The 23,301-nt window shown below is 41.9% G+C and overlaps 1 protein-coding gene across 2 annotated transcripts in view; it reads left to right on the top strand.

The window, feature by feature from the left end:
* The first annotated feature begins 2,637 nt into the window (after nt 1–2,637).
* TRPC3 (transient receptor potential cation channel subfamily C member 3) overlaps nt 2,638–23,301 on the top strand; it is a 71,146-nt gene continuing 50,482 nt past the window's right edge. Inside the window, exon 1 of one of the 2 annotated variants that reach the window (XM_065904248.1) lies at nt 2,638–2,855. In XM_065904248.1, coding sequence (XP_065760320.1) covers nt 2,638–2,855 — 218 coding nt within the window. The remainder of the gene's footprint in view (nt 2,856–23,301) is intronic. The other variant, XM_065904249.1, reaches the window with a different exon arrangement.

Below are 23,301 nucleotides of genomic sequence, written 5' to 3'. Positions count from 1 at the left end.
TTTTAAGAAGAGGAGATCAGGACACCGATAAAGTAAGTCCAAGTGAAGACTCGGGGAGAAGACAACCAAGGAGAGAGGTCTCGGAAGAAACCAACGCTGTCAACAACTTGATCTCAGACTTCCAGGTTACAGAACTGTCAGAAAACACATTTCTGTTGTTTAAGCCACTCTGACAGTCTGTGACACTTTCTTATGGCAGCCCTGGCAAACGAATACCATACATAAGAGTAACCTTTGTGACTCCAGCACTCGCACAGTGCTTTGATCCAGAGCCTCTTAAAAGCAGTTCAGACACTTGCTAACATAATTATAAAGAACCCACAGACTTCCTGAATTCATTCAACAAACATTTATTGAGCTTGTTCTGTGCATCAGGTACTGAGCTAAATGCAAGGAAAAAACAGGAACACTCAAGAAGCTCAAGGGTAAATAAGACCCCAAACCATCCTCCAGAATTCACAGTCTTAAAAGTAGCCAGGCATATAAGGAGTTAATTTCAATGTGCGGTCACTGTTGGTAAGATTGTAGTATGCACAGCGTGCCACAGGCGAGGACCAAGGGCTATGGGAACTTCACGGGGAGGCAGGAGGGGTATCAAATAGGATGCCATACCTGGTCTAAGTCTTTAGTAAAAAGTAAAAGTGTGCTAAGGAGATGAGGGCAGAGAGACATGTCAATGACAGGAGTACCACAGACAAAGGTAGGAAATAGGAAAGTGTCTAGAATGTCAGGTGATGAATGAGAAGGTCAGGATAATTGGAGTTAGGATGATATGAGGGAGGCTGGGAGGAGGGACTGAAAGATTAGGGTCAGACCACAAAGAGTTGGGTATGCCAAATTTGGATTTTAACCTGAAAGCAGTGGGAAGCCACCAGAGATTTTTACAGTGAAAAGTCATGATCAGACTTGCTCTGAGCATGATCTCTCTGGTAGCCTGGAGAATGAAATGGTTTGGGGAAAAGGTGGGCTGCAGAAAGACTGGATGGCAGGGAGGATGATAAAGCCTTAACTGAAGCAGTGGTCTGGGGGTGCAGAAAGCAATCCTGCTTTAGAAATACTGCAGGAGTCTGGAAACTTGCTCTATGAGGATTTTAACACTTCGACTTCAATGTGTGCTAGTATGGGAAAGGTGTTTCCAACTGTAAGATACTAGATAGTATTTATTTTTTCTGTACCAGATGTATAAATAAATATAAATATCATTGCTTCCTTAAACATACAGACATTATCATCTTAATAAAACACACAATATATTATTTACTTTTTAAGACTATAATTCAAAAGAGCTAAATTTCCTTGTGTTTTGTTTAAATTTGAGGATAATCGCTCTTTAAAAACATATAGTGTAACTGGATACAGGTAAAAATGAGTATCTTATTTCATCATAGCATATCTGGTACATTTGTGATTCTTCTAAGTTGAACTTGCTGGAAAGTGTTTATTTGAGGCACTAGAAAGCTTTGGAAAATACACTTGCCTAGCTCTGAGTTTTCTATTACCTATTTTGAGTAGTTTTCTCAGTCTCACTAGGGCTCAGTTTTCTTATTTCTAAAATAATACTCTTCTATATTATTCTAATAATATTAATTCTATATAATAATAATTTAATAATGTTAAAAGTATATAATTCTAATAATATTCTAAAGTAATATTTATTTCTAAAGAGACAAATTTCTTGATCCTTAAAATTCTTTCTGTCTAAAATCCCACGAGGCTTTTTCTCCCAGAAGAAATACTGCTCTTGAATCTTTAAAGGCAATTTTTACGTTTTAAAAAGGATACTTTAAATTTTGCCAGAAAATAGTTCTTGTAAAGTATATAAATCTTGTTAGATGTTTTGAAATTCATTAAAAAAAAATCTACCTGAAGCATTCTGCACGATTAAAACATTACCATTCTTGGCACTCAGGGGAATGTACTTAAACCTCAGTAGGTTCAACTAAGTTTTAGAGTGAGTAACACAACGAACAAGTGTGCCTCTTGAAAGAAATATAAAGCTGAATATGGTAAATACAACTGCAGGAAAATTAACAAGCCAGACGATTTCCTTTTCCCCTTCCTTGGGAAACCTGTATCTCTAAAGGGAAAAGGGCTCTTCTGGAAGAGAAAGGAGAAATTGGGGAGGGAAGTTTCTCTGATTTCTTTATGCCCTGGCTGCTGATCTGTCTGCTTTCCTCTCCAGCTCTCGCTGTCTGATAAGGAATTGATTCTTCCCCTCCTCTCCCTCCCTCCCTCCCTCCCTCTCTCTTCCTTCGCCCTCAGTCACGGTACTGTCCTAGCAAGTGATGCTGTCGGAGACAGGAGCCGCGCAAGGAGGAGCCGCCGCCGCCGCCGCCGCGGGGCGGGAGAGCGTTCCCCAGCACCCGCGCCCCGCTCGGCCCGGAGCTCCCTCCTCGCGGCCACCGGCGCGGCCGCTGCCCCCGCGGTTTGAAGGTGGACGCTGGCGACCCGGCTTTGGCTCCCGCCTCTAACTGCTCGGTCTCCGGCTGCGCGGGTCTCTCTTCCTGCCTCCCCGCCCGGGGCCGCCCGGGGCCCGCTGGAGGTGGGGAAAGGGCGCCGCGGGGAGAACGCGCCTCGCCGGCGGTGGAGACCGAGGCCGGCGGCCGGCATCCCCGCGCTCGGACCGCGGCCGGCGCGATGTCCAGCAAGGTCAGGAAGTGCAAGGAGCAAGCGAGGGTGACCTTCCCCGCGCCGGAGGAGGAGGAGGAGCAGGAGGGCGAGGACGAAGGCGCGGAGCCGCAGCGCCGCCGGCGGGGCTGGAGGGGCGTCAACGGGGGGCTCGAGCCGCGCTCGGCGCCCCCGCAGCGGGGACCGCGCGCCTACTGCCCGCCGCCCTTCTCCCCGGGGCCCGACATGTGAGTATCCGGCTGGCCCGCGGCCCGCGCCTCGGGCGGGGGGCGGGCAGGCGCGCCCCTGGCCGCCCCGCGCTGTGCCCCGGACCCCCAAAGTCCACCCTCCGCGGCAGTCCTATTCGGGGCAACTCGGGTGGGCGGTAGACCTAGGCCGGGGTCTCGCGCCTCTCGGTCCTGCTCTGTGGAGGGACTCCGGGGACGCCCGAAGGCGTGGCCGGGGTCTCCGTCCCGGCTGGAGCGCACGGACCAGCCCCGCGGACAGAAACAGCGGGCGCCAGACACGCTGCCCAGGAAGCAGACGCCCGCTCTCCTACAACCGGGGATGCGCGCACCGCCGCCGGTGGTCTGGGCGCCTCGCGGAAAGGGTTCCCCGGGGTCCTCGAACTGCCCCCGGGAGGTCAGAGAAGGGGACGGTGTGCCTAGGCCCCGGCGTTCAGCGTGGAGACACCCCGGGAACCGGAGTCCCTTCCGACGCTCCCGGCCGTCGGGAGTGGGGAGAAGGGAGCGGACGGTGTGTGGGTGGAAGGTCTGTCTGCCCGGGCGCGGCTTTTCCCTTCCGTCCATTCACAGCTGGGGCTAACCTGGAGCGGAAGCCCAGCGGGTCTCCCCAGGGAGAGTGAGCGCGGGCCACCGCGGGAACCGCCGTAGAGCTACTTGGTTGGCGTTCCCAGGCGGCTCAGGTTCAGTAGCTGTTCCTTTTATAAAGGAAGGTAGAGGTCCGCGCTTTAATGAGTGAGTAAGAACAACTTTTCTTCATTTCCAAATCTTGGAAACAACCTCTCTGAGACGCAGAGAGGATGAAGAAGAAAGTGGTTCGTTTTATAGGGTGCATACTCTCTTTTGTCACGTACCTTGGACGTGTCGCGGGGTTACCGTCTTTTTAGGAAGAACGCACAGATAGGTAGAGACCTCGGGGCCGGTCTTTGCGGGCGGCGCTAACCGCTTGGGCCGGGGAAGGGGTTCTCCCGGGAAGGGACGGAGGTTCCGCAGCGCCCCCTGCTGCCCGCGAGCTGCACACAGCTAGGGTGTGAAGCCTCTGCAGCGACCTCGACCCGGCAGGATAGTGCAAGGCTGAGCTGGTCTGGGTCCGCTCCTAACTCGGCTGGACCGGCCTAAGTAAAAAGAGAACTCAGTGGCTGGGAAAGGTTTCTGATTTTAAATGAGCGACGCATCCCAACGTGGCTCAGTTATTGCTGAAGATTACCTGGAGTGGAAATGGCCCAGGGAATGGACGGAAGGTAGGTCCTTTGAGATTAAAACCCCGGTCAGCTCGCTTCCTCGCCTCCCTTACGGTTTTAAGACATTGTCCATATTCCCTTTTGCCAGTTTGGTTTTTAGAACCCAACTCAATTTCTTGATTCTTAAATTTTTTTTTTCTTTTGTCTTAAATCCACACTAAATGGGACACCAGAGAGCGCTTATATGAGAAAGTAGGGCGAAGCAGAGATTACACTCTTTGCTTTTTGAAGCTTGAGGTCAATCACACAAAGCGCTGGGACAAATTCTAATGTAGACTTGCTGTCTAACTGGTAATGGAATATCTTTCCTGGCTGTCTGCTGACTTTACATAACTCAACAGGTAAATGTTGTCGTATATTTACTTTGTAAAGCGGCTGAAAAGACTGTCATGTGAAGGAGATACGCATTAATAAACGTTCTTTCTGAAGGCAGAGCCGCAAGCTCTTCATGTTTTTTCCAGGCCTGTCACTTGGTAATAGCAGAGACTAACTTGATATTTGTAGCAGAGATTAGCTGTTTATTCCAACTTTGAATGGAATATGGCCACAGTTTAATAACTCAGAGAGTGAACACAGCCCCAGGATGAAATTGGAGAAGGATACCCAGTCTATCAAAGCCCCAGGGTCATTTTCAGTAGGCAGAATAGAACAGCCGAATTTAACAGTCTGAGGGATGCTGAGGGTAGAATCCCTCTTTTACCTAAAAGATTCCTTGACATAACACTTTTGCTCATTTCACTGCTCCATGCTCCAGTATTTCATTTGGGAATTTTAAATAGACCGACTCAGGGGGAATAATGTCATCTGCTGTATCACTAGCAAGAGGTTTTTTTTTTTTTTTTTAATTACCCTTTGATAAAATTCTTTGATGTAGCCATTGATTCAAGCCAAGACTTCCCTTTTCCCAATTGTTTGCAAACCTAGGAACAAGTAGTATACCGTTTGCATGATTAATTCAGCCTCAAAGCTTTTAAAAATATTTAATGAACTCCAAAGCATTTGAAGTCAGTTCTTGTGAGTTTTAATCTGAAGACATTCCTTAAACATTTACATGTGCAAAGTTCAGACTAGGTACAGCAAGCCACAAAGATGAGTACGGCAACTTTACTGCACTCAAGGAGTTTCAAATCTCGTAAGGGAGAGGTGGAAATGAAGCTGGGCGTAAATAATTATGCTATTAGAGTAGAATGAGTGCATAAATACATACATACGAGGAGAGAGCTCTGCAGAGTCAAGTGCCAAGAGGAAATGGATAACGTAAGATTGTGGAGAAATCAAGAAAACCTTTTATGAGCCTGAAAAGGTAAATAAGATCGGAGGCAGAAAGAGAATGGGCAGTTAATTCAAGCACCCCACCTCACTTCGTCCCCTATTCCAAAGTGCCTGGCATATCCAGGGAATGTTAAGGGAATATTAAGTTTTATTGGAATGTAGATTATGTGTAAGAGAGCAGTGAGATTTAGCTGGATGTATTAGTTTGGGGCATTAATGTATAGGATCTTCTATATCAAGGAGAGGCAATAGGGAGTCATTGATTTTTTCAGAGCAGCAAAGGTTTGATCCAAGTCATTCTGAGAAGGGGATGGATTGAAGTGGCAATTGGCAGAATATGAGTAAATAACTTAGAAAAATACTGTGGCTTTCCAGGCTGAGATTAGGATCTGTGATAGTGTAGGACTGGTGGGATGGAATAGGGAGAAATAGGAAGGGGGGATACACAGAAAGAATCTATGGGAATTTGCCTATCCATGAGGGGTTTAAAGAGAAAGCAGGGTCAGAGGTGATTTCGTGATTTTGATGTAGATGACTAAGATCATGGTGTCCTTGTTGAAAAAAAAGAAACTAAATCATCTGACTTTTCAGATAATTTTCAAATACATGTCAAACAGGGAGAAAGGAATGTAAGTTAAAAGCTTGAGAGAATTTGAGAGTCTGCTGTCTGATGGGAATTGTTTTTAAGTTGTGTAAATTCATGATATTACACAAGGAAGGAGTGTGAAGAGAGAAACAAAGGAAGCCTGAGTTAGTTTTCTGAGGGAAATTTCTTTGTTTAGAGGGGCAAAAAGAAAGAGTAGCAAGCAAAAGACACAGAAAAAGATGAAGCAGCAGGTAAAGGTTAGAGGCTGCCTAGAGAGAAGAATTTCAAGAAAAGGGAAGAATAGTAAGGCTAAGTCCCTTTGTGGTCCACCTGAAACTATCACAGCAATTGTTAATCAGCTATATGCCAACAGAAAATAAAAAGTTTAAAAATAAAATGAAAAGGGAAAAATTGACCCGCAGTTGGCAAACACTTGGTAAATCAAGAGAGGAACTTGGTGGGAATTACCTAGTGGCCCAGCGGTTAGGATTTACTGTCAAGGGCCCGTGTTCGGTACCTGGTTGGGGAACAAGCTGAATAGCTTGGCCAAAAAAAAAAAAAAAAGAAAGAGAGAGAGAGAAACTTTCTGAGTCTACTTTTAGTCTACTCATCCCTTACACTGTAGCGTACATGCACAAAACCATTAGATTTCTCAGCAGTGTTATCTTGAAGAGAGAAGGCTTCTGCAAGAGAGGATTCTGGGGAATTCCCTGGTAGTCCAGTGGTTAGGACTCAGTGCTTTAGCTGCTGTGGCCCTAGTTAAATTCCTGGTCTGAGAACTAAGATCTTACAAGCAGCTAGGCCAAAAAAAAAAAAAAAAAAAAAAAAAGCAATGAACATACTTTAAAAAAAAAAGAAGAAGAAAAGATTCTGTTTAGTTTTTCTTGGAAGACATGCTGTCAAGAATTTGTCATAATAAAAGCTGTAATTTGTATTTATGTAATACCTCATGCTGTTATTTATATGAATTAACTTGAATCACACCTCTTTAAAGCAGGTTTTATCATTTGGTAAATGAGGAAACTGATACATAGTGAAGTCAAGTCAGTTTCTAAAGATTAATTAGTAAATCAATAACAGAGCTTCTGTATTCTATAGAATATTAGTAACTATAGTCCCCATACTCTACTTAAGATCTCTAGGCTTATTCATCCTACATAACTGAAACTTTGTACACTTTGACCAACATCTCCCCAGTTTTCCCACCTTCCAGACCTTGGTAACCATGGTTTTACTCTCTGCTTCTATGTATTTGACTTTTTAAGATTCCACATATAAGTGAAATCACGCAGTTTTGTTTTTTTTTTCCCCTGTGCCTGGCTTATTTCACTTAGCCTAATGTCTTCCAGATTCATCCATGTCACAAATTGCAGTATCTCCTTTGTTGAGGTGAAATAATACTGCATTGCATACGTATATACCACAGTTTCTTTTTCCATTCATAGTTTATGACACTCTGTGTCTGTATTTTGGCTGTTTGCTAAGAGGGTAGATTTCAGGGTTTCTCATTAATACACACCCCAAAGATAACTGTGTGAGGAGCTAGATATGTTAATTACCTTGCCTGTAGTAATCACTTCTCTATTGTACAGTTGACGCTTGAATAACACAGAGGTTAAGAGCACCAACACGCCCCACAGTCTAAAATCCACATATAACTTTTGACTCCCCCTGAAACTTACTGTAGTCTACTCTTGACCAGAGCCTTGCAGATAACAAAGACATTGTTTATGTGTACAAAATACACATATTTTATATGTTTTTTTATTATACAGTTGTATTCTTCAATAGGTGCTGCAGTGGTAAAGAATCTGCCTGACAATGCAGGAGATGCGAGTTCGATCCCTGGGTCAGGAAGGTCCCCTGGAGAAGGAAATGGCTAACCCACTCTAGATTTCTTGCCTGACAAATTCCATGGACAGAGGAGTCTGGAGGGCTTCAGTCCACGGGGTCACCAAAGTTGGACATAAGTGAGTCACTGAGCACACACAGGCACTCATTCTTCAGGAGAATGAGTTAGAGCAAGAAGATGTTATCAAGAAAGAGCCTATTATGCCGAGTGAAATAAATCAGAGAGAGACTAATATTGTATGTTAATGCTCATATATGGAATCTGTTCATAGAAAGATGGTACCGATAAACCTCCTTGCAGGGCAGCAATGGAGACACAGACATGGAGAACAGACTTGTGGACACAGGCGGGGAAGGACGGGTGGGGCGAATCGAGAGGGTAGCATTGAAACATATACGTTACCATGTGGAAAATTAGATAGTCAGTGGAAATGTACTGTTTGATCCAGGGAGCTCAAATCTGATGCTTTGTGGCAGCCTAGAGAGTTGAGATGGGGTTGGAGGTGGGAGGGGGGTTCAAGAGGAAGAGGACATATGTATATCTATGGCTGATTCATGTTGTTATGTGGCAGAAACAAATGCAAAATTATAAAGCAATTATACTTAATTAAAAATAAGTTAATTTTTTAAAAAAATCATAAGAAAAATTTACATTTACAGTATTGCACTATATGTATTCACACCATGCTTATGTTGTCTGTTTGCAAAATTAACCATCTATCAGTACCTACAAGTGTTGTCTTATACAAAATACTGTAGATGTTCTATGTATTACTAACACTGGATATCAAAAATGAAAAAATAATGTGAAAAAAATTCATGTTTATTTGCAGGTATAATGATTCCTGCATTGATAACAAAGAAGCAGCAATGTGATTGCTTTTAGGGTAGCCTGATATAATTGATACGGCTGCTTCACAGTAGCTCAGCCTATTGGCTAAAGAATGAACCATTGCAAACTTTTTATGGCATACAATATTACTGTGACATCTTCATGATACAGTATTGGAAACATGATTTGTTTTTTTATTTTTTTTTATTTGTTTTTTTTAAAACCACTTAACTGTGATGATAGGCTGCTGCAGTTTCTCCAACTGGAAGAGACGAAAGGAGAGAGACAGGAGCATACTATATGATAATGTAATTCTTTGAAAGCAGAGTTATAAAGCAGTAACAAAACTAACATTATTTTTATTAAATATATTTAAAGTATATAATTATTTAAGCATATGATAATTAAATGTCACTCACCTTATGCCTACTTAAGGGATAGACTAGTATTTACATACATCGTATGCGTTCATGACATACCTAACTTTTTCTTAGTGTTTTCAGTATTTCCAAGCTACAGAGTTCAGAAGTTTTTTTTTTTTTCCAAATTGTCACAAATCTCCAAATCGTTTTCCAATATACTTAAAAAAAAATATGTGTACAAATGGACCTGCACAGTTCAAACCTCTGTTGTTCAAGGGTCCACTGTGTATGTATATCAAATCCTATTATTATACTCCATAAATATATGCAATTTTTATTTTGAAAATTATATAAAATAAAGCTGCAGAGTGATTAGAAGATTTAAAAAATGCCAGAGTGTCTGATGCTCAGCTTTGATAGGAGATCTGAAGATGATCACACAATGCCTGTAGCTCAGATTATCTACTTGAATGTTAGTTTCTGTGGTGCTGGCCCGTGACACTCTTTCAACCTCGGCTTAGCTTGGTTGTCACTGGAGAATCTCCAGAGGAATTCCAGAGGAATTTGGACTTTAAGGACCAAAGTCAGACTAGCATTGTTAAGGAAGAGGCAGGTTTCTTTTTAGTTATAATTGTCAAGAATAGCACAGCACGGCATTAGATTTGTTCAGTCGCTCAGTCATGTCCGACTCTTGTGACCCCATGGGCTGCAGCACGCCAGGCTTCCCTGTCCTTCATCATCTCCTGGAGCTTGCTCAGACTCATGTCCATTGAGTCAGTGATGCCATCCAACCATCTCAGATTCTCCGTGGTCCCCATCTCCTGCCTTTAATCTTTCCCAGCATCAGCGTCTTTTCCGGGGAGTTGGCTCTTTGCATCAGATAGCCCAAGTACTGGAGCTTCAGCTTCAAGCATCAGTCCATCCAATGAATGTTAGACTTGAAACCTTTAATAATCTGACATTTTGAGTTGTATTTTTAGTTTATCCCACAGAGCAGTAATTTCACTATGTACAATATAGAGTCATTTTGCTGGTTTGTTGTAAATTATTTTTGCTTGCTTGCTTACTTCGCTTCAGACGTATCAGACTCTTTGCGACCCTATGGTCTGCCAGCCAGGCTCCTCTGTACATGGGATTCTGCAGGCAAAAAAACTGGAGTGGTTGCCATTTCCTTCTCTAGGGTATCTTCCTGACCCAGGGATTAAACTCCCCTCTCTTGTATCTCCACTAGATACACCTGGGAAGTCCAAAATTATTTTTGTATAATATCAAAGTAATGCATGAATATAGTTTTAAAACTTAATGCTTAAAAAAAAAGACTTGTAAGATCAACAGCAAGCCCATGACAGTTCCCTGTTTTTCTCCCTTTTTTCTTCCTGCCCCCTCCATTTCATTACACTTACAACTCCTTTAAGTATTGCATTCCGGTTATTCATGTGTTTTAGATAGCATCAGTATTCTCAGGTGAACATTTCACTCACTTGTAACTTTTATTCTCCCCCATCCTCCCATCACATGATTTATCACAATCTGTGGTTAATAATTCATTATGATGATCATGTAATTATTATTCACTGCAGAATCAAGTAGTATAGTATAATTGCATTTCTTTTCTTTTATAATTAGTTGTTTTTCTTGGCATATTTTTTCTGTCTTGTTCTTTCCACTTCAGCTAAATCCTTTAGTCTCTGTGTGTTTTTTCTGGAGATATCCCTTCTAAAACCCTCTGACTTGGTTTGTCATTTTTAATTCTTTTTTTATTCTTCAGGAAGCTTTTAGATTGAGCTCTTCGTTAGTGTTGTTCTGAAATGTCTAAACGATGCCTTGATACGAGTCTTTTTTAATTCAGTGAATGCTTCATTGATAAACCCTTTCAGTATTTGGATATTATACCCTTTGGTTTGGAGAGGTTTTCTTGTATTATTCGTTTTATTATTCCTATGCACTATTTTCATATTTCTTCCTTCTTTCTGGAATTTCTGTTATTTGGATTTTGGATCTCTTGGACTGATCCCCTAGTTTTTGTATCTCTTCTATGATGTTTTCCAGCGATTGTCTTTTCTGTTCTTTCTGAGATATTTCCTTGACTATATTTCCCAACTTTCACTGAGTTTTTTCCCCCATTTTATCTACTATATTTTTAATCTCTAAGAGCTTTTTTTGTCTAATGAGTATTTCTTTGTTATAGCTTTCTGTCTTATTTCAGAGATGAAATATTTCTTTTTTTTAATTTCTCAAGGGAAAAAGGATTGGGAGGTAATAAACCTGGCTGTTAATATTCTAGAACTGGCCGGGGATCTCCCTGTTCTTAGGTTCCTAGCCTCCCCTGGGCCTGGTATCTCCACATTTAGAGAATCTCTGTTACTATTTCTTCAGCGATTTGGTATCTTATATTTCTTATAGGGATGGGGGAGGACTGTCACTTGATCATATCAGTTGGAGGTCAGCGATCTAGGGGGAGGGTTACTACATATCACTTACACAAGATTTTAGCTCATTCCTCCATTTTAGGCTCCTGCCTTGTCTCTTGTGGGATTTCTTTTGCCTTTAATTTCCTAGTCTTTTCTGGTATTGGGTGGACCGGCTTGCTTTTTGTTACAAGCACTCTGGTTGCACCTTCCTTCTCTCTGTCAAATCACTCACCATTTTTCTGACTTATCTCTTTTTCATATATTGTAGTACTTCTGATTCATGGAAGATGAAATTTGTGTTTTTTGTTCTCTGTGTTGTTTAGGGGGGTAATTTTCAAGAGGTGAAGGGGTGAAGAAGGCCTTTATTCCATCATCTTGAAAGCAAACATCCCTACAGTTGTGTTTTAGGTATTCATTTTAAGTCTAAGTGAAGACAGAATTATTAACAGGACCAAGATTGAAGAAGGAAGATTAATTAATTTTTAAGACTAATTATGACTGATCTTGTTAGACTAATGGAGTAAACAGTAATCTTTATAGTGTGATCTGTCAGTCATCTGAAGTGCCCCACCTGAAATCATCTTAGAACCACACTTCCCAGATTTAACTGATGTACAGTGTTTTGAAGGAGAAAAGAATGTCTGAGTCGAAAAGGACTTCATCTAGTTGGGCATCTTCTTAAACAAGTTGAAAAACTGAAACTGGAGGTCATCATTGAATTCACGGCAGTCCCAGGCCTTCTGAAATCTCCAGTTCCCTTCACTGTATTGTTTACACTGTGGACTTGGGTTAAGCATTTCTGTCTTCCTCAGAGAAATTTGAGAGGCATTTACTCCTAGGAGGAGCAGCACAGGAAATTAAGTGTTAACTCATTTATGAGATTCAATTAATTCATCATTTCAATTTGACTACTGATGGCAGACCAACTGGAGAAAGTTTGTAAGCTCAGTAGGAGAATTTAGAACAGGGCAGGAACAGAGAGAGAGGAGATAAGAATGTCTCAAGGAACAGTTGACCCCCTGCCAAATATCATTGATAGGGTTCTCTTTTCTTAATATCTAGGAGGTGAAAGGATCCTGGACATCATCTGAAGACTAGGTTAGAACTTCAGGAGTTTTTCATTACTGTGCTAGGGTAGCAGGTGTCTGTCTGTTCATGTTTTCTCCTTGTAAAACTTCACAGGAAATGTAATGGGAGGAAAACTGCTTTTGCAGAGCTCTCCGCTCTCCATAGGAAGGAATACTTTCAACTTCCTGGCTCAGGGGTGAGATTGCCCTCATCAGGCAGTCAACACCACAGCGTCAGTCTGGCAGAGGAGCCAGATGAATGGCCTATGGAGGGTGTACAAAGAGGAATCTGGCCCCAGACAAAAGGTCCGGAGTTGGCAACTAGGGCTGCCAACTTCACACTTATTTATAAGGGGCTCAGAAGTGACTTTATGAGATTAATTAGGATTGTTATAGCATTTTTTTTTAAAATTTAGCATCTAGGTTGGGGATATTTGTCTACACTTATCTAGTCAAAAAAAGTCCCTGTTCAAAAGAAAACTCCCTTTCTTTTCACTATTCAAATAATAGGTGACAGTATGAATTTAGTCCTAGAATAGACCTTTTTAAAAAAATGAGAATTACATGTCCACAGGTACACAACCTGTTAAGGAAAGAGCTTGACAGTACTAAATATTCTACACCAGTTTTGCATTTCTGTATACATTTTGTCAAATAGGACTGATGTATATGGATTTTCTGTTGAAAACTAGATCTCAGGGTGATGAGATGGGAGCAAAAATCTAAAAACCTCAGACTTTTGACTTCGGATATGGATGATAATGGTAGAAAACAAGATCTTTTTGCTTTTAATAACATTAGAGGTTTATATATATATAATCGATAGTGACTAATATAAATAGACAAATATGAGCTTCTCTTAGGTCAGTAGAGGTTTTTTATTTTATTATTGAGTTCATTATTGTCTCAATTCTTGTTCAGTTATAGACTGAATTTGTATTTCACGTCTAATTTCATTGTCACTGATCTTCCTGAAATAATAAAAATTTGTCTTCGAAAATATTGAGTTTTATGAATGAGTTTGGTTTTGAAGATAAGCTTAATTATTAACTATAAGAGCTCACTAATTCTAAGATGTATCCTCTGTTTGCCCTCAGATTATCCTGACAAAACAACTTTATGTAAGATTGAAATCAAGAGCTATAAGATTCATCAGTTACATTTTGCAGTGTAATTAAGAATTAAGTGTGATTAAGCAGTAATCTGCTTTTAAAGAAGAATGATTGTTTATGTTACTTTAATTCCTGATAATTAGTTTATGTTAAAGTTTTCGCAGTGTTCTTTTTTATAGAAGAATTACTCCAAATTCCCCTCCACCGCTGCTTCCATACATTATTTCACGTGACCAAGGGTATTCTTTAATCTGAAGAGTGTCTGTTTTCAAAGCCTTCAGTCTTAAATACTGATTTAAGCACACATATATGTATGTCTCCAACAGATAAATATTCATTAGTCATGTACTAACAGCCAGGCCTACAGAAATACAGGGACTTTTTCTCCTGAAGCATTAACATGTTACAGTTATTGTTGAGGAGACTGGCATGAAAGCAGACAATCATAAAGCAACTCAATAGTCAGTTCAGTGGAGTTACACACAAAATGTAGTTCCTGGAAACAGAAACATCTAAGTTCTAGAAGGCATTTACTTGAATGTTTTGGGGGGCACATATGTTTAAGAAGAGTCTCCAAGAAGTCTTGCAGGCAGTGGTTAGGGGTCCTTACCTCTGCTCCCAGCAGACCATCGGAGGGAACAGTACACTCTTAAATGGTTTTTTGCTTTTCTGGTCTCAGCTGCTCAAGGGTCAGTGACCCTTGAGAGGACAGGGAGCTTTCCTGAGAGGACAGAGAAAGTGATGAAGAGCAGAGATGGGAGCTTCCCTCCAACAAAGCTTCTTGTCTCCGACTTAGCCCCTAGGACATGTACGAAAATTAGCAGATGTCTAATAGATTTATTAAAATGATTCATGGAGAATTCTGAAGATAACACTGGCCAACAGAAACTCTCAGGGATTAATTACGGTGGAGACTCAAATATCTCCCCCGACCTGTAAGTGCGGAATCTCTGCATGTTAGCTGTTTTCTGGGGTGGGAACCCTTAGACTTGGAAGCGATGCTTCCCTGTTTCTGAAATGGAGTGCCTCATCTTGCTTCCGGGACGACGCGCTGCTGAGCCGCCCTGGAGGCGGTGGATGCAGGCTGAGCAGGAGCTGGCTGGACGCGGCGGCAGCCGCAGCGCTGTCCCCCGCACGGGACGGTGGAGCCGATTGGGCCCCTTCCCTCCAGCCTTGCGCGCTGATGCTCTTGGGGCTTCTCAAGTTCAGAGCATCCCCCCCACTCTACTTCTTCGCCTCCTCAATACACAGAGTAAGAGATTTTCCAAACGTTTTGTTTTTGATGACATTATCGAGGCTGTCAGATGCCCTCTCCTTTTCCCAGACACACTCACGTGTAGGCACAGAGTGTGGCTCTCAGGTGTCTCCGGGGGCAGCTGCGTTCACCGACAGGTGCCATGTGCCAGGGGGGCTGTGCCGTGTGTCTGCAATTTTAACTTTTCATCTCTGACTGTCTTGTCCTTTATTAGGGCCTGCTGCTTCCCATGTTCATTACTCCTTCCAATTATCACCATCCCCAATATGAGAACTAACATGGTGGTTGCTCTCTAACACCTGTCCCCCCTCCTCTGTGCTTTTCTCACTACTTATCTTCCAAGGCTCCTTCTACTTTTTTTTTTTTCCCTTCACAGAAGGACAGACTGGAACCTAGCCGGTGGGCACCTTCTGCTTCTTCAGTGTGGTGAACGAAATAGTTAAAGCAATTTGACTGTTATTCTTAGTGCTTTAGCTCACACTGGTGATGGTGTTTACTTTGCTAGATGGATTGACTAGTTGGTTGATTCTTAACATCATTTAAATAAAAGATTTGAGGTGACTTCTTTACTAGTGTTCATTTGTTGCTGAGTGCTAAAGAATTTGTGATTCAATCCGAAGAGCCATTTTAGAAACTGTTTTCATAGAACCAAAGTTTTCCAACACACCAGCTAAGCATATATTTTTCTAAGAATTTTTTTGGGGGAGATGTAGAGAAGGCAATGGCACCCCACTCCAGTACTCTTGCCTTGGAAAATACTATGGATGGAGAAGCCTAGTAGGCTGCAGTCCAGGGGGTCGCTAAGAGTCGGACATGACTGAGCGACTTCACTTTCACTTTTCACTTTCATGCATCGGAGAAGGAAATGGCAACCCACTCCAGTGTTCTTGCCTGGAGAATCCCAGGGACAGGGGAGCCTTGGTGGGCTGCCGTCTATGGGGTCGCACAGAGTCGGACACGACTGAAGCGACTTACCAGCAGCAGCAGCAGACCGTTTTTAAAATCTTTATTGAATATGTTACATTATTGTTTCTGGTTTTTATGGGTTTGGGGGGTGCAGAGGGTTAGGCCACAAGGCATGTGGGATCTTAACTCCATGACCAGAGATCAAACCCACACCCCTTGCTTTGGAAGGCAAAGTCTTAACCACTGGACCACCGGGGAAGTTCCTAAGCATGCATTTTAATAGTGTTATTTTGATTTGCAACTTGTTATTCATTTTTCTTGTTCCCTAGAGACAGTATGGTAAAGTAGAGAAACACTACTGAGAGAGCCTCTGAACTCTCACTTCTCTTTCTTTCAGTAACCTTAAGGAAGCTAATGTTCTGAGTGAGTCACTTTATCTGTAGAATTAGCATCAGCTGACGAGTATTTTTGAACATATAATGCGCTATATCAGGCACTATAGAGGTGGCTAAGAAGTGTGAAAAATTAAGTAGGAAGTATAGGGCATTTATTCTCAATCAAACTTAGGGGACATGAATATCACAGGAGACAAAATCAAGGAGTGGGGGAGGGGGAAGTATAGGTTTATGGGCAGATTAGCAGTAATACAAAAGGTCAGACTGAAATGGTCCATAATAGTTTCAGAAAGGTTCCAGAGTGAACAGAACCATGCAGGTCTTCTAGTTATTAATCCTGTGAAGTTTTACCCTCTGTTTTCAGAGGTGTGATGCAAGCTGGACCACAGAAGGTAGGAGGGATTTGAATTGATGAAGGGCCAAAATAAGAGTATGCCCAGGTTGGAAACAAAAGGAACACCCCAGAGGCAAGTGTATAGCAGGAACAAGAGAGTGGAATGAGTTGGATGGGCATGTAGTGACATGTAGCTTGCAGAACAGGCCTTTCCCCTGAGCATCCCACCTGCTGACGAGGGGAGAAAGAAGGTGACCAGATGTTCAATCTATGGGTTAAATTAGTTTTTCAAATTCTGTTTTGTTTTTTGCTTGCTAACAGACATGTATTCTCATTCAACAAGTGAATGAAACAATCAGTAAATTAAGCAGTTAATTAAGCAATTATGTAAGTTAATAAGAAGGGAGGGCATGCCCTACATTATCACAGGGATGTAGTCAACTAGGACAGTGTCTTCCTGGGCCGTGAGCTGGTGTCTAAGGGACCTTTGCTTATGGATTCCTCCCTGCGGTCTCCTTGCGGTCTCTTTCTGGTCCGCATGACCATCCCTGCTTCAGGGCACTCAGGAGAGATGCTGTGAGGCCAGTTTCATTCATCTTAGTTTGATTCTATAAGTTTGTTTACTTGGGTAAGATTGCTCATGTTCTTGGTAGAAGCGTTACCGCCTGAGCTACCGGAGAAGCCTTTGCTCACGTTCTTGGAAAGTCGCTCCTTCCCCTGCTCTTCTCAGTAGCATCTGGCCTTTGGGGGAGGGGAGTTTATGTGTCCCTTGGAGGGGCGATAGGGGGATTCTCTGACTCTTTTGGTCTCTAGGCATTGTTCATTATCTCTTCGGGTGCTGCTTTATCAGTGGCAGTGCCTCGATCTTGGCTGACTTGCCTTTGCCACCCGGATGTGCTCTCTGGCGTGTGTGGTTTCAGCTCAGCTCCTGGGGCTACAGAGCTCTCCGAACAGCTGCAACATCGTCTCATGACCAGCGGTCATCTCTAGTCTGGGGGCAGGCTCCCTGGCTCTCAGTGCAGCGTCCACACTACATGGGAGCTGAGGGTGGCTCGAGAAAGCCCAAACCATGCCCTTCGTAACCAGGCAGGACTGTTCTGATCTCCAGATCAAACCATCGGGTCAAGAATCCGCCCCCCCACCCTCAGGGGTTCCTCACTTATTGGATCCACACCTTGGCTCTGACTTCCTTTCTGTTATTTCTTTCTCTCCCAGGAGAGTAAGCATCATGGCTTTACTGTTAAAAGTGGGAGAACTACCCTGTCTACATGATGAGAGCAGTCAGGGATCAGGTTCTGTCAGAATTCATTAGAGACTTAAAGGAACTAAACAAATCCTTGCTCAAGACAATTTCCCCTTTCCCAGATTCTGCTTGCAAAATCCCATTTTTCTTGCAAAACCCCCCCAAAACTTAAACATAACCTTACTCTCTCTATGTGCACTCCTCCTCTAAAGTTTATCTTATTTTCCCCTAAACCCACCCAACTCTATACTCCACCTTTTACCTCCAAGGTTGAAGCAAGACGTCCCAAGTTAACCAGGGCCAAGATCTTGTAAAAAGATCTTGCAAAAGAGAAAAGCACCTTGCTAATTTTTCAAAAAATATCCTTGATGGTATAGGAATACCATTGATAGAACCAAAATAAGTAGAATAATATGCTTACTACCCTTGATAGTACAGAAATAAGCAATATAATATGTTTGTAGGACAGTGAGGAATGAATCTGAGGAGCAAGGAAAAGAAGGTCGGTTAGGAAGAGTGGGGCAGGCTGTCAACATCCTGGAAAAACCAGGTGGAGGACCTCGTTTGTTTTTATGTTTTGTTTTTAAGAGAAGTGTGATGGTAAAAGCAGAAATGAAGCAGCACCAGCTGCTGGGGGTGGCTGTGGGGTACAAAGAGGAAATCAGAAGCAGCAGGAGAGAGAGAACAGGAGTCAGACAGGCCCTAGGTTGGATCCCAGTCTTGGATTTTACTCTCTGTATTACCTTGGCCAATTTCTTTTGAACCCAATTCCTTTTGAACTGTTTAATAAGTTTTCTTATTTATGAAACAGGGAAAAATAATACCTGCTTCATAGCAATGTTCGGAGAAGTAAAGATGATAGTGCATGAAAAGCATGCACATACACCAGATATTCAGTAAAGTTTAGTCGGCTTCTCTCATGCCATCTCAGCTGGAAAGCTGTTGTAATTAACCAACCATGATGCGTTTAAGATCTAGAGGCTAGTGTTGGCAATGAGAACTGGAAGGAAGGATCTGGTACAGGAAGAGCAGGTTTTAAGTGGTAATAAAGGATAGAGAATCTAAATGAACGGAAGGCAAATATTGTCCCTTACCTGGCATGCTCAAACATGTTACTACAACTTGGCTTTTGGTGGGACTAGTGTGACAAGTGTTTACAGGCCTCCTCGTCTGGGGTCACTGATCCAGGATAGCTCTGTTGTTTTTATACTGGAAGTTTCCAACCTTCAGTGTGTATAGGAATCGCAAAGGATGCTCATTTAATATACATATTTCAACCTCCCCCCATATTGCAGGGCCCCAGCCCTGAGAGATTCTGATTTAGTTCATCTTGAATGGGATCCAGAAATCTGAATTTTAATAGGTACTCCAAGTAATCTTAGGCAGGTGGGCTTCCCGTCCCACCATTATAAATCAGGGGAGTGGATGACAAAGTTATGAAAACTGAGTGTTGCTTGTACTTTTGCCGCTGAATAGAATGGAGCAAAAGATTGCCTTTGGGTGTGGAAAAATATTCCTTAGGAAGAACTTTTTATCTGCTTGAGTGTTTGGACAATTACTAAGAACCCAAAGTTTGTTTCATAAACCATGAAAAAAAATCTTTTTGCCTTAAGATGCATGGTCAGTGTCTTACTCAGCTTAGGCAGTCATAACTAAGTACCACAGACTGGGTGGCTTAAACAACACTAACGCATTTTCTCACAGTGCTGGAAGCCAGAAGTCCGAGATCATGGTACCAGTATGGTCAGGTTCTTACAGATGGCTGCCATCTCACTGTGTCCTCACAAGGAGAGGGTGAAGCCGGAAGCAAACTCTCTATTTCCTTAGGGCACTGATTCCGCCATGAGGGTTCTATGTTCATAGCCTTATCTAACCCCAATCACCTCCCAAAGACCTAATCTCCAGATACCATATTGGGGGTTTTGTTGTTTAGTCACTAAGTCGTGTCCAACTCTTTGCAACCCCATGGACTGTAGCCCGCCAGGCTCCTCTGTCCATGGGATTTCCCAGGCAAGAATACTGGAGTGGGTTGCCATTTCCTTCTCCAGGGGATCTTCTCAACTCAGGAATCGAATCTGCATCTCCTGCGTTGGCAGGCAGGTTCAGACATTGAGCCACCGGGAAGCCTGCATTGGGGGTTACAGCTTCAACATACAGATGTGTGGGGGCACACAGTTCAGTTCAGAGTAATCTAATGTTACCAGCCGTCTGTATCAGCTCTGAAGGAGCTGGTGCTTGTAGGGCAATTGATTTAGGTCAGTGGTTCTCCAATGCTCTTACCAAAAGGAATGCCCTGTCTGATTTACCCTTGTGGTGCTAGATGAGTTGATCCATTGCACGGGGATTTAAAGGTAAACACATGTTTGGCAAAATGATTTTATTGTTAGCACTACTAAAGTTAGACATCCTCTCCCGTTCACCCTTACCCCTTCTTTACTTCTCATCCTGGAGGAGATGCTTTGTCAAGACCATCTGAGATTTGGGCCACGTTTATGCATTATGGGGGAATTGATTGGACTCATACCATTTTATCAGTCTGGATTAATGAAGCCTATCTTAATACTGTAAGGAAAGGTTTAAAGAAAAGACACTTCTTATGTGGATTCACAAATGAAAACAAGTAACATTCACAGTACTTTTATTTTGAAAGAGCAGTAAAATTTGTTCCAGCTGAAAAATCTTACTTCACACTTAACTCAGTGTTAGAATCTTTTAAAGACAAAATCAAAATGACTCATGTGACTTGTGTTGTATAGTATTAAAACCCCACACTTTGGCTTAAATGCACAAAACAGAGGTATAGGTTCCAAAAGAAGAAGAGATACTAAGAAAAAAAACTTTACTAAGAAATGCAAAGAAAAAAATTTTGAAAGAGTCATTTTCTGATATTTTCAGATCACTGTCTTTGGAGAGAAAAGGTAGGGTTTTATGAGTGATTATCTTTGTGGGTAGCAATCATTAGGTAAAAAACCCCATTCTAGTCAGATGTGACACTTTAATAATGAGTTTATTTCCCCCAAAGATAACCCATCTGGGATAGATTGGAATTCCACAGACTTAACACATTCTGCATATATATTCTGTAGTCATGAATAATGTCAATATATTATCAATAGTAAGCACAAAATTCATCATTTATACAAGATGGAAATTCTAGCCATTTGAAGAGTGCCAGTTTAATAGTAAAATATTGATCTAATGAAGTCAGTACCACTAATGTAATAAGTGAGTATGTCAGCTTTTTATAGTGACAATGTTTTTAAGATTAAAAAAAAAAAACCCTCTTCATAGAGTTTGGTCTTGAAACAAATGTCTCTTCTATGCAGTTCAGTGAATGCTATTTTCCAGTTCTTGTCCATATGAAAATTATCATTATACAAAGGCACACACACACAGCACAGAAACCACACGCAAACACAGGCCTCCTCAAGCCAGCCTTGAACCTCCTGGTTTCCCACACACAGCACATAGTTTACACACCTCACTCCATTATTCTTACACATCACACCTACTAATAATGGTCAAACATATAGCATTTGGGCTATCCTCATGGCTCAGTGGTAAAGAGCCCATCTGCCAATGCAGGAGATGTGGGTTCGATCCCTAGGTCAGGAAGATCCCCTGGAGAAGGAAATGTCAACCCACTCCAGTATTCTTGCCTGAGAGATCCCATGGACAGGGGAGCCTGGTGTGCTGCAGCCCATGGGGTCGCAGAGTCAGACACTGTCGACTTAGGGACTGAACAACAAAAACATATGGCGTTTATTTAGCTTCAGAAGCATTATGATATAATGATTGCTGGTATGTACTTATATTTTTAAAAATTTTGTCAACTAAGGGATGAAGATTTTTTTTTAATTTAAGCATAAATTTTATTTTTAATAAAAATATTCAACTATGGTTAAAACTATTGAAAATGTGTAAGAGGGTACAAATTTAAAGTAAACTCTCCCTTCCCCTGTGGCTCCTTAGTTCTACTCCCCAGAGCCCCAGGTATAAATACAACGAAAGGCTTCTTGTATTGCTTTCTAGAAACTCCCATGAACAGGTATGTGTATGGGTACGTGTGTGTGTGTGTGTGTGTGTGTGTGTGTGTGTGTGTGTGTATGACTGTGTATGTGTTTAGTTTTCTAAAGTTAACCACCTGATACTAGTTGAGCAGTTAGAACGAGGGGTCAGTCACAGCACCCCCCTACCCTTGGGCAAGTTTACAAGCTTGTCCAGGAACATCTTTGGTTTCCTTACTTCTGTAGGTTTGCCTGGCCACATTTCCTTGGTCTCTATCTGGGAAATCTCTGCCAGTAACTTCAGTGCTCCTTTCTTAGTTTGAGGCCCACAGAGCTAAGAACTGAGTGAATGCTGGTGCCCACGTCTGAATTCACAGCTAGAGATGCTCCTTAACGTCCATTTCCAGACCCCGAGAGAGGCCAGTGTCTTCTCAAGTTAGTTTTCAACCCCTGACTATGTGAATGCTAATGGGTAGAAGGTATTTCTGGAATATATATTATAGAAGGAAAGCATTTTTTCCCCAGATGTTCACTTTTAACTTGTAACTCTTATTTGTTCTTATTCAAAGGTCAGTAATGTGAAAGAGTTTAACTGGTACCTTTAATTCATACAAAAGATAAAAATCACAGATTTTTTAAAACGAAGTTACCTTAATCATTTCCATCAGTAAGAAAGTTAGAACTGGGTTAAGGTGTAGACATGTATTTATAATAATAGCCATTGAAATATTAAAAAATAATCACAGTGTTAAAAATTATATTGCTTGTTTAGCATCATTTTTAGAGACTCAGAACTTCCAAAAATGCTTTTTATTCTTGAGCCCTTGAGGAAAATCAGGAGCCTTTTATAAATTTCCATTTTACATCTAGGGTAAGGGAGCCCAAGGAAATGAAATTATTTACCCAGCATCACAGAAATTTAAAAATGAACTCAAATTGCTGCACACATCAATTAATGACATGACTTTTATAATGCAGCTAAATCTTAACTAACATGGTAGGTGTTAGGATCTCAGTACATGTTGTTCTGGATACACAATTGGTGCCCTGTTGCTTTATTCCTGGTCGCTCAGATGGTAAAGAATCTGCCTGCAATGCAGGAGACCCAGGTTCTATCCCTGGGTTGGGGAAGATCCCCTGGAGAAAGGAATGGCTACCCACTCCAGTATTCTTGCCTAGAGAATTTCATGGACAGAGGAGTCTGATGGGCTACATCCATGGGGTTGCTAAGAGTTGGATACAACTGAGTGACTAACACTGCCTTATTCATAAAGCACTACTTGTGATTTTTTTAAACCATAAATCATACTATATATCCTTTTAGTTCAAAGAGACCTACATAATAGAGGTCATTAAACAACTCCTATTACAAAGGCACAATTATTTTCAAAAGTAAATCTAGACTGAGTTCTCATTTTATAATTGCTAAATCTTGTCTGTATCACTAAAAAAAAAAAAAAAAAAAAGAATTTTGTAAGTTTTTTGGAGGGTGGGGAGTGTGTGGGGATACCCGTAATAGAAAAGATAGAAAATCTAAGATCCTGAAAGATAGTACTTGGCCTAAATACTGGACTTTGC

This window comes from Muntiacus reevesi, chromosome 13, assembly GCF_963930625.1.
Source record: "Muntiacus reevesi chromosome 13, mMunRee1.1, whole genome shotgun sequence".
Lineage (NCBI taxonomy): Eukaryota > Metazoa > Chordata > Mammalia > Artiodactyla > Cervidae > Muntiacus > Muntiacus reevesi.
This window is presented reverse-complemented; position numbering and strand designations above follow the sequence as displayed.